General features: G+C 32.1%; 1 protein-coding gene across 1 annotated transcript in view; it reads left to right on the top strand.

The window, feature by feature from the left end:
* The window catches only part of LOC117342506 (sodium/hydrogen exchanger 7-like), a 55,135-nt gene extending 42,636 nt beyond the window's left edge, over positions 1–12,499 (top strand). Inside the window, 1 exon segment of the mRNA XM_033904682.1 lies at positions 4,202–12,499. Within this exon segment, the coding sequence (XP_033760573.1) occupies positions 4,202–4,306 (105 nt within the window). The 3' untranslated portion in view covers positions 4,307–12,499.
* Positions 12,500–12,540: the final 41 nt, after the last annotated feature.

The raw sequence follows: 12,540 nt of genomic DNA, 5'->3' as shown, positions 1-12,540 counted from the left end.
GCTATCTGTGTATGTCCCACACTGCCAGTGTGTACAATGTCCCAGAGCTGTGTGTGTATGTCCCACAGTCCCAGTGTGTACGATGTCCCAGAGCTGTGTGTGTATGTCCCACAGTCCCAGTGTGTACAATGTCCCAGAGCTATCTGTGTATGTCCCACACTGCCAGTGTGTACAATGTCCCAAAGCTGTGTGTGTATGTCCCACAGTCCCAGTGTGTACACTGTCCCAGAGCTGTGTGTGTATGTCCCACAGTCTCGGTGTGTACGATGTCCCAGAGCTTTCTATGTATGTCCCACAATCCCAGTGTGTACAATGTCCCAGAGCTATCTGTGTATGTCCCACAGTCCCAGTGTGTACAATGTCCCAGAGCTATCTGTGTATGTCCCACAGTCCCAGTGTGTACGATGTCCCAGAGCTTTCTATGTATGTCCCACAGTCCCAGTGTGTACAATGTCCCAGAGCTATCTGTGTATGTCCCACAGTCCCAGTGTGTACAATGTCCCAGAGCTATCTGTGTATGTCCCACAGTCCCAGTGTGTACGATGTCCCAGAGCTTTCTATGTATGTCCCACAGTCCCAGTGTGTACAATGACCCAGAGCTGTGTGTGTATGTCCCACAGTCCCAGTGTGTACAATGTCCCAGAGCTATCTGTGTATGTCCCACAGTCCCAGTGTGTACAATGACCCAGAGCTGTGTGTGTATGTCCCACAGTCCCAGTGTGTACAATGTCCCAGAGCTGTGTGTGTATGTCCCACAATCCCAGTGTGTACAATGTCCCAGAGCTGTGTGTGTATGTCCCACAGTCCCAGTTTATACTTTAGAGCTAGCGTGTATATGTCTCGTAAATCAATTCCTCCATTCTCCCAATTTTCAAATTTTGAAATCTCACGACCCTTGAAGACTGGTCTCTGTTAATATGTCAGTTTTATCCTTACATTGTCTTGGTATCCTCGCTAGTAAATGTCTCTCCGCATTCTCTAGGTGATGGCTATTGTTAATTAAAACATTAATATCAATTAATGCTTTGTTTTACCTTCACTTGTTCGTTAACAACTGTCGTATGCGACTCAAATTTTATATTAAATATATTGAAAGTCATGCATTTAAAAAAATATATTGTTTGACCTTTCTGATAATATATACGTACCTCAAAAGAAAATTAAACTGAGTAATAAATAAGCAGGTCAGAAAATATTTATAATATACATGTACATGTACTCTTCTTCAAGACTAAAACGCACAGCTGCAATATCTTGAAATTATTTAGAACAACTCACAATCTCAAAAAAAAGGGAGTCAGAGTTTTGTAGACATGTATGACTGTCTACATCAATCATTGATAATAGATTAGTTTTACCTACGACTAAGTTTTACCCTGTTGTGTCTGTAGAGCTTGGAATTACACGTCGCTAATGAAACTGAGGGCTGAGATCATGTCAGCCTAACACCAGACAAGGTAAACATGGCGGCCGGGGACTTCAAAATTAACCTGATGGCCGAGGACGTTTTATTTATTTGTTGGTGTTTGGTGGTTTTGTTTGAAAATTGACCGATAGCTAGTATTGTTTGTTTTTGTTTGCTTTTGTTGGTGTTTTTTGTCTCATTTTTAATTGATTAATTACAGTTTATTTTCTTTCTTTTTCACCCCCCTAATGTATAACGACTCTAGACTTTTTATTTCCTCTGGGCTTGGTTTTGCAATAACTTGATGAGTATACATATGTACCGTTTTTTAAGCCTTTTCAGATCAAATATTCTTTAGGAAATATGAATACAATCTAGTCAGCATATTTTCTGCGTTTTACAACTTCCATTAAAAGTTCTTTATGAAATTCAATGTCTTTAATATCATTTTTCTAAGCAAAGCTAACTGGTAGATTTACTACCAAACGGCTTTGTGATTCATTTGATGAATACGTTCCATCAAATTGCACCGTCGATCTACAGGCATAAGACCGATACATTCTCATGGACTGGTTTTTTTGGAATTATGTCTAAATATATCAAAAATATATACATAGTACTTACGTACGTGTAACATATTACGCTGATGTCTCTGTCAAATTTGGTTTTATTCAAGGAGAATTTGCAGTAAGATGTTTTATCGATAATTGAAAAAAATAATTAATGTATGATTAGATTTTTACTCGGTTTAATTAGCAGTAAGATGTTTTATCAATAATTGAAAAAAAAATTTAATGTATGATAGATTTTTACTCTGTTATTGGAAACACGTATACAGACCAATATTATAGACCTCTGACATGCTTACAGTCGATCCATGTCTGTTGATCTTGAGTCTACAACATGTCTTACTTTTAATCCAATTAAAGTTTTGTTTCGCAATATCACAGAATTGCTAAAAGTGATATGGCATGAGAAGGTGTATATTCAGACTTGTCAAAGTTTGCAATCCTTGGACAGACAACAAGTTTTCGTCTTTTAAGTCTCCATAACTTCTCAAGATCATATTACTCTGTATAGTTACTAAAATTTATTTTTCTGTCTAACCGCAGTTCTTCAGTTTGATTTTTTCTAATTTTAATCTTTTTAATTTTTTATTTAAAGTACATAATTTAATTTTTCAGACAAAGATATGGGTTTATTTATTGAAATTCAGGGCCATCACAGACTTCAGGTTTTCCTAAAAGTGACAATTTTGCTGTCAGTATAAAATTGCATATTTTACAAAATCTGTTTGAAAACATACACACATGATTTAAAAAGTTTTAAATGCAAAATCATATAAATTTACAAAAATTCTAAATTAAAATGACAGTACCTCCATTTCTGGAGTTTTTATCATCACGACGCTGGATCTTTTCTATGATAGCAATCTACACCAAGTTTTCATGTTGTTACCAATGTCTGCTTGCTGTTTTGTGGAAATCTCCAGATGGTGGTAGGCATTTCAACTACAATGGATTTCGGGAATTTATACTCAGAAATCTCTAAACAATTGTTTAAATTACATATTTAACATATTTACTGCAGCACAAGTGTTGAATGATACTACCAACAATGGATAAATTCATAAACAGTAACATTAATTCAGAGGTAAGGTTTTATGTTTTAAAGTTCTAAATTTTTTGAAAAATGCACATTATTATTCATGTTTGATTTTAAATGAAAAATGATTATCTCCCCTTAAATAAAAGTATAATTATCTCCCCTTAAAAAGTTTTTTTTGGTAATGTTCTTTCTAGCATATTGTAGATATTTATAAAATTTCAAATGTTGATATGAAATGGACAAAAAGATTTTCAAAACCTTATAGGAAAGTAACATAATTCTGCTCAGAAATTAAGATATTTTACATTGTGTTAAAAAATTACTGGCAACTAAGTTAAGAATACATGATATTGTATAAACTACATGTAAATAGCATTATCAAAGCATCTGTAATATAATTTAGGGAGCGTTTTGGTACAGAATCTATAGATACATTTTACTGTTACTTAAAGAAGAAATTTTAGCATATTTGTCTTTTAATCTTTTATCATCAACCGATAACTTAGGAAGAGTTTTGGTACAAAATCTATAGATATATTTTACTGTACGTTACTTAAAGAAGAAATTTTAGCAGCTTTATCTTTTAATCTTTTTTTTACGACAACTGATACTAGTTATATAGTACACTGTAGTCCAGTCTTTTCTATCATCTGCTGTGCTCAATCCTTCCCTTTGATGGCTCTTGGTGCTGCTGTGTATTGCTATAGCTTGTTATTTCAGAGCTGAACCATCTCACTATCACTCTGGCTAAAGGATTTTACATCCATATTTGTGAAAACTTTCAAAAACGAATTTACTGTAAAGATAAACACCTTTCAACATAGAATTTTTCGGAATCTGCTTTTCTGCATTATCTTTAAGATGGAAGTAGTGTAAAGTTAAACATATTTATATACTGTATACTAATGGAATTATCTCATCAACACAGGAAAAAAAAAAATAAAATAAAAATAATAAGAAAAAATTCTAATTATCTTAATAATTTCATTACAAATTTATATTAGGGACATGGAATGATACGTAACTTAAAAAAAAACTAGTATATAATTATGTTTCCATATGAATCACATAGTCTGATTAACAATGATATCATTTTAGGAGAAGACAGATTTTTAATTGTTGGAAAGCTATGGCCATAATTTGTTTGATAAATTACAAGTTATTTACTCTTATTGACATGTTTTCCAGGGCTACAGGGATGATAGTGCGTCGGGTGACCTTGGTATGGGACAGAGGGAGGACCACCTTAACATAAGGGTCAACTTACCAGGGCCGCAGGGGCACAGAGTCTGACCTTTAATATTGCAGATCAGAAACATTTAGAGGAAATAGCCTTCAAAACTGGGGTCACCTGGTGTGTGACCTTTTGATTCATGATTGTGATATTGTAAGCTGGTGTCAGTGGTATGTGTGATTATGATATGAACTGCTTTAGTGAGGAAAAGAAGAAAAACATCAAATTTTGAAGACACACTCATAATATGTGACCAATATAGCTTTGATTGTGACCTAAAAGGCTCAGGTCAGAGTGACCCTTTGACCTTGATTGTGACCTTGGAATTTGGGGCCAGTGTGACCCTTTTACCTTTAACAACATTAGTGAAAAGCTTGGACCACAATGTGTGTGACATTTGAACTTTTAATGTAAGAATGGAACCTGGGGCCAAAGTGACCCTTTGACCCTGAATGTGACCTTTGAACCTGGGGCCAGTGTGACCCCTTTGACTTATGATTTTGAGATTGGATGCTGCGAACAAAAAAAATGTTTGAACTTTGACCTGTGAATGTACATGTAAGAGTGTGCGTTGGGGCCACACTATAACCCTTTGACTTAAGATTTTGGTGCTTGGGTCACTGTATTTGTGACCTTTGACATTGAAAGCTGATGCTATATTGGTGTGTGTGACCTTTAACCTTTGATTTTGAACTTGGAAGATGACTCGGAAGACAAGATACTGTCAAGTTAATCAGTGTTGATAAAATGTTTGAATTCTATAGCTTATATGTCATAACATGTCCTGACTGTTTGCTTGTGTCAGGAATCACAAAGCATTGATGTCTAAGCAGGGCAGTGCGGATACTTTCCGTGCAACCCTTGGATCTTTCATGTGACCTTTGAACTCCATGAGGTCACTTTGTATGAACCACAGCCAAGGAGCAGGTGACCTTTGACCTCCAGTGTGAATTTCGGTATGCTGTAAAAATGATGTAATGTAAATGATTTGGGGCCATGGGTCTTAAATGATGATATTTTACAATAATCAAAGATTATGATGTGAAAGCTGTAACAGTGTATATAATTATATTTATGTATACACATTTTGTGTGAGCTTAATATGCTTATGAGCATCATGATATTACCCATATATGTGCGAGCATTTCTTTCATAATGATGAAATTTACCTCCTTTTTCACCATTGTTATCAGTGAAATCTGAAGGTTCTTACGGTCTCTTCAAGCTTTTCTCAGAATAGAAATATTTTCATTTCCTAGAATCACACTTTACCATTTGTCTACATGAAGTCAAAACAATGGAGTCAAAAATCAATGGCCCCTGTTTTGGAAGTCCTTAATATCACACAGTTTCACCTGAAGCAGCTTTCCACACTTTTTTCTTCCATGTACACGTATAGGTATTTATTAGTTGACATTAAAAGGATTAGATTTTATTAACACATAATTATGTATAACACTCCTAAATGAATTGTTCAAACAATGAAGTTTTAACATATTCGAATAAGTATTTTATATAAAATTTAGACTCTTTAAGTTTGCTTTCATTTTAAAGCTGGAATTCTAAAATTTATGTCTTTCCACTTTCAAATTATTGAAAATATATTCAATTACATTTTATTTTTAAACGTTGATCATGACAATTATTCAACTTAAATTTGCAAATTTAATAAAAATGAAAATTATTATGATTTGAATAACTTCTATATAATCAAAAAGTCTGTAGTATACATATTAGATACATGCATTGTGTTTGTAAATGTACGTGGATCCTGAGATCTGAATGTTGTGCCAAGTCCCTGAGGCCAAGTATAATAATTATTCTACATCCCTAATGAGGGGTTCAATGCATCTCTTTAAATCCACTACAGTCAGATTGACATTTATAATTGTAATATCGTATCAACCCAGTAGTATGTATAGGCCTGAAGATTTTTAATTGTATTGATTCAGAAACAAATATTGTTTAAAACTGAAAAACTCTGGAAACAAAATATATCAAAATACGTTATAACTGGTTTTAACCAGTAATAATTTTGCTTTTTAAGTAAAACAATATTGTATGAAATGTGAATAGGTAACATGGCCAAAATAATATTGTAAACCTGAATTAATCATAAAACATTAATGAAAGTAAAACTGTTTTGTGAAGTCCACTAACTGTGTAAAAAAAAAAAAAATTAAATGGTGAAAAGAAAATGTACAAAATGTATAATCATGCCATTTTCGTAACCAACATTAACAGACTTTTTTATGCGAACATTAAAGTTTGTGTATTTTAATTATTGACATTTTTCATACCCAACATTAACACGGACCATTTTGAATTATTTTCATTTTTCCCAACCAACATTAATATTAGGGACAATTTTGAATTATTGTCATTTTTCGTAACCAACACTAACACAGACTATTTTAAATTATTGTCATTTTTCATAACTAACATTAACACGAATGATTTTAAGTTATTGTCATTTTTGAGAGTTTTGTGTAGTTTCAGACCATGTTTATCCAAGGGAGGTAATAACGACTCAGATTTTCCTCCGTCAAATTCTGAATTTAATGACATTGTTCTCAAAAACAATATCAGTTCCTTTTGTACATGTATCTAACCAATTTGAAGATAACAATATTATGTTTGTGTGAAACAATTTAGAGTTGATGGGTTTTTTTATCAATAAAGTGATAAATTAAGTTTTTTGTCAATTTATCTACAATATTGTGATAAATATTTCTGTGAGTGGCAAAGGAATGTATATGTTTTAATTTGTTGGCTAAAGGTGTATTTATATGTAGAATATTATATTTGATTATCTATCTACAGACTAACATGAGAAAACCTGTGTAGTTACAGCCATCCTCTCAAATTCTCAACACAATGTTATCAAAAATAATAATTATAATGAAATGTTAAAGTATTTTTCAGTTGTTACAATTATTATTTTCATTATTATGTTTTCAGAATTTTAAAAAGCTAAGTAATACTTAACAGGACATTCAGATGGTGTGCCCATATTTATCATTGATGACAAGTCTGCTATTTGTAGATGAATTTGTCCATATTGGACTATTTGACAAGCCGTAGGTCTACAAAGCAGAAAATTTCTCCATTAAAAACACTGCCAACAATCTTAAGACCTTATTAGTCTTAAAAATCATTTTAAATTTGAATAAAATTGAATTGAAAATGCAATGTAAATTCAGGACATACATTGTATACTAGCAGTGTATTAACATAGTAATTAATGTGTTTGAAAAGTGTGTTGCTTACACTTTTGTCTGCCGAAAACTTTTCAAACTGGAGATGGGTTTATACTTTTGTCGGTTGAAAACCTTTCAAACTGGATGTGTGAAACTCAAATTTGAGTTGTGTTGTTTATAAGAAAAAGTTTTTGGATTATTTCTTGTTGTATTCAGATATATATATATACATATATAGCATAATACCTTATGTCTATCTTATATTTGTTTCTTAATATGTTGAATTTGCTTATATCTTCATTATGTTTAGAATGGCATACACTTGGGTGTATATTTCTGTTGGAGTTTGACATAAATGAAGATAAATACAGGTTGAAAGTTAGCAGATATATAGGAATAATACCGACTGCCTTGTTTTTGTATAATATTTATTTTAACAAATTCTGCATACTTTTTGAATACCCAAAGAAAATATCTCTTAAAAAAAGCAATAATATTATTATATTTATAGCTTTTAAAATTAGGTTTTAAATATTCATCTTTTTTTTCTAAATTGAAGGTCACAATGTCATATATTCTGCATATACAGTGTTTTGTGTGATGTCATCAAAGCAACTGAAAAGAATGAAAATGTTAGTAGCGAATACCTTTAGTTTCCCTATAGATGAATTTGTGTTCTGTATAGAAATTCGGAAGGTTATTTTGTATTTTGATTTAAATGTGATATCATACTGCACATTCCGTGGCGAGTGTGTAAGAGTTGTTTTTCAGAAGTGATAATTCCTCTGTTTAAATTGATTGACCTATCCTTCATAAACATTTAATACACTACCGTCTAGAGAACACAAAACTAATGCCTAAGTATGAAAATCGTATTGTTAAATCTTTGGATTAAGGGGGGGAAGGAGAGTGAATGTGATTCAAATTTGATATTGATATCTGAAAATATGTCCTGCAAATTTATAAATCAATCATTTAATTTGATATTATTTATGGTGCAATGTAAAAAAAAAAAGTCATCTTTTTTAAGGATACTAGATGCATTTAAACTGTATTTGGCATAATTGTCAAATGATTGTTTATTTATCAAACTATTTAAATAATGCAATGGAAAAAGTGCTACAACTTGAACTTGTTTAGTGGTGTTGTGGGAAAATATTTAAGATATGTGAAAAAATATTTAAAGATATGTGGGGAAATATTTAAAGATATGTGGGGAAATATTTAAAGATATCTAAGATATTGAGTATTAATGTCGACAAAACTTTGTAGGTGCAAAGCTAAGAAGAAACACAACAGAAATCTTAATTCAAAATAGATAGCATTACAATAAAAGTTTGTTTGTAGTTCTTTGGGCTTCAATGAATGTATTGTGATGCTTTTCTCTCTCAAAGGAAAATTTGGCCTGATACATGTATATATATATATATATAGCATAAAAGAAAAAGTAATCTGTCCTTGCAAAGGTGAATGTATAAAAAATAGCAAAAAAACAAGACTTTGTCGCTAGGCCTCTCTGCCCTCTCAGGCCTGAAGAAGCCCGAGAGGGCAGAAAGGCCTAGCGACAAAGTCCTGTTTTTTTGTTATTTTTATATATATATATATACTTATTTTTATGTATATATATAACTAAACAACAAACTTTCTAGTGCTTTCACAGCTCTTGCTGCTCTTCAGGAAAGGTTGTTTTTTTATATATATATCTACATGTACACAAACTCTTTTCTCGATATTTATATATATATATCTTAAAGTTTTGGACCAGAAAAGCTCCAACTAACATAGAACCAATAACGGCCCTACCATACTGGGTTCCAAGATACCTCTGGATTCCCCGATTAGTTAAACTATGTCAACATTATGTGCAGAGGCAAAAATGTTTGATAAGCTTAACATGTTTAAAATATTTAAACGTCGAACCACTAAACATTGAGGAGACTGGGGACAGATTTCTTTCTGTATAGATTTTAAAAAATCTGAAATTTCTACAAAGTTTCATTAGAATACGTTTTGCATGTGATTAAATGTTTTTCACATTTGCGCATACATAGAGTACATGTATAGTTATAAAATTACCATGGTTACTGAAATATAGATAACTCATTCCTATGTTTTGTACAAGTTGTATGTAAGAACATGGAAAGTGTAATATGCTTTTTATTTGTGTATGCATGTGTCTGTGTGTCAGGCTTTTTCACCTCAATAATGCCCATTGTTTTGTTTGTGTCGAAAACAAGGTCTGTCAAATCTTTTTAAGCTCCCCGTATATTCCTAGTCAGGGACATTTAAATGACCTTGCTAAGACGAGTTCAAACTTTATAGACCGTGTAAAGTAAAGTGTTTTGACATTTTGTCATCAAGTTTTGTTGAATATTCTATTCCATAATCAATGACCCTAATTTTTACGCGGTAGCTGACATTGTCAAAAGAAAATATATATTATCAGAAGTTAATCTAGGATTTGGGGAAACTACCCATTATGAAATGGGAAATAAATGGCTGCAGTGTCTTGAATTATTCTTTAAATTTTAACATTTTACAGCTTTTCTTTGCTATAATGTTTACACATTTCATCAAAATTTGAGAGATTTCCCCTGTTTTGGAGTATTTCCCCAGTTTTATGTGAATTTTTCTCGATGGGGAATTAGTTTTTGTTCAAAGGGGAAAACACCATCAGTGGAGAATACTACCTAATTTCAGTAGTTAAATCAGTCTAGATTAACTGATGATAATATAGCTTAAAACCACATCAACCTCTTTTCCTTTGCATTATTATCCAGAGAACAATTTGAGATTAAACCCTCACTTCAATACGGGTCATAAAGACTATATATCAAAAATTGAATCTATGGAATGTTACCCCGATGAAACTAAAAAAAATGACATCAACGCTTATAATTAATTTTTGAAAATGATTTTCTAATTTAAAACATGTTTTATGTACAATTTTACTGGTTTTAAATGGGATTCTTTTTTCAAAGCAATACGCAACGTCAATTGTCGTATTATGACGTCACATTTTTCGCGCCATTCTCGGAATTTCTTTCATAGAAGAATGAAAAGAATTTTTCGACCTATCACATTTGAGTATTTACCATGAAAAAAAAAAAAAATGATTATTTGGTTATGTGGCAGAGATACCGACATTTAAACTTACAGAACATTGGTACCTCAAATCATGCTGTTTTGATTTTGTTTTCATACTATCTGATATGCCTTCTTCAAAATACTTGTAAATACTAAAAAAGCTTTTTGACTCCATATTGTTTTACATTAAGGGGTAATAAAAACGTTCAATGTTAAAAGTGCTACTTGATTTTTGCCTGGTGGTTTAGGGAGCGGGATATAGCAAAGCGTAAAAAGTTGTTTCCATGGAACATGAACTACATTGCACAGGAACTTGTCACAAATTTCCCAACCCATGTTCCATATATACATGTATGTATTAACAGTATCTAGTACATATATTGACCATGGGTTGGAAATCGAGCCAAATCCCTGTGTTATGCATGTAATATAAATGTGGTTGTATTTTTTCTGATACTCTCTGATGATATCATGATCTATATTGGATGTCCTCACAGCCTATACATGTACGGAATACTTACATTATATCTCTTTGTTTGTTATTTTGACTTTCGTTTTTTTAGTCTCATTACATGTACTCAGAAAGACTCTACAGAGAAATTTGGAGACATTTCCGTCATATACGAGATATTTTACACTTTTCAACTCACAAGATTTTTATGCTGATATTGTTTCATGAAATTATACATCTCAAAACAAACAGTTATTCAGTTTTGTTCAGAGAACCCCGTGAATGTAGTTAGAGAAATGTATGGGACCGAAACGCACGATAAAATCACTTATTGTCCCGGTAGTGAAAAAAACACTCCAAACTTTCTGTATGATTTCTCTAAGTATGGTTTTATAATCACTGAGTTTAATCATCATTTTATAGTGTGTTTGCCTTCTCTTAGAATGTTAAGAGGAATGACAGTGTGGAAGTTTTGTCCTTGGAAGTTTGGTGTGGTTATGATATCTTAATAATATACATAAAATACCTAGTTTTCATTCGCAGACCTTCCATATGCATTAATTTGGTATATGATGTTCATTGCAGTATTTAACTTCCATAAAGTTGTACTTATTTTCTCAATATGTTAAAAACAATAGTTTTCAAAAATGTTTTTTGCAGATTTTACATGTAGAGTGTTATTCGTATTATATTGAATTTTTCCTGGAAAGATTTATAAACAAATTGAGAAAATTTAATGGTCAATTGCAAAATGGAAACAGCCATAATTTCCTAGTCTTAGGAACGGAATATATTTAGTTTAGCTCCATTAGATTAAGTAGAATTCAAAATAAGTAACGATTAACAACATCGGATAATGTTAAGTCGAAGAACTTGACAGTGGTGCTTAGGACCCAAATTGTGAAAATCTAGTATGGAAGTTTCGGACAAAAACTTCAAATATGGCACCGATTCCCTACTTTCGGAAACTGCTCTGTGAAAGTAACAGAGAAGAGAGGTGTTGACACATTTTCTTAGAACATTATCCTTACTTTTGCTTTGCTGATTTCCCATAAATCCAAAAGTTTTGACAGATTTTGTCTCCAACATTTTATTCAATTGAAAAAAAATGTGTCACCGCGATATACTAACACTATTATTCATTTTCTACAAATTTTAATCTTATTTAAAAAAGTGGTGTTTTTTTGTGTTTTTTTTTTTTTGTAATTTTGCATACCGATTTCTTTGCCGGTAGACGTTGTTCATTATGTTCGCGAGTACGTGTAGTAATATTGCCTTCATATATGACTTATAAATCCTTATATACAGCAAACCCGAACTCCGTTACCATGGCCTATTGCATGCGACTCCAGACTAATACACCAAGGCTGAATTACCTCCCCTTGAGTATAATGATACCAGGTATTTCACTCTTTCCTCTCACACATACTGTAGAACGCGTGTTCACTGGATTTGTCCTCTATTTATACCTGTGTTGAAATACTGAATTGCTAATAAATGGATGAACAAATGAGCATTTTAATGTCATTTTATTATTTTTAACAAAATATAAATA

The sequence above is a fragment of the Pecten maximus genome, chromosome 14 (assembly GCF_902652985.1).
Source record: "Pecten maximus chromosome 14, xPecMax1.1, whole genome shotgun sequence".
In the NCBI taxonomy this organism is placed as follows: Eukaryota; Metazoa; Mollusca; class Bivalvia; order Pectinida; family Pectinidae; genus Pecten; species Pecten maximus.
The sequence above is the reverse complement of the archived record's forward strand: the minus strand, read 5'-3'. Positions and strand labels throughout refer to the sequence as shown.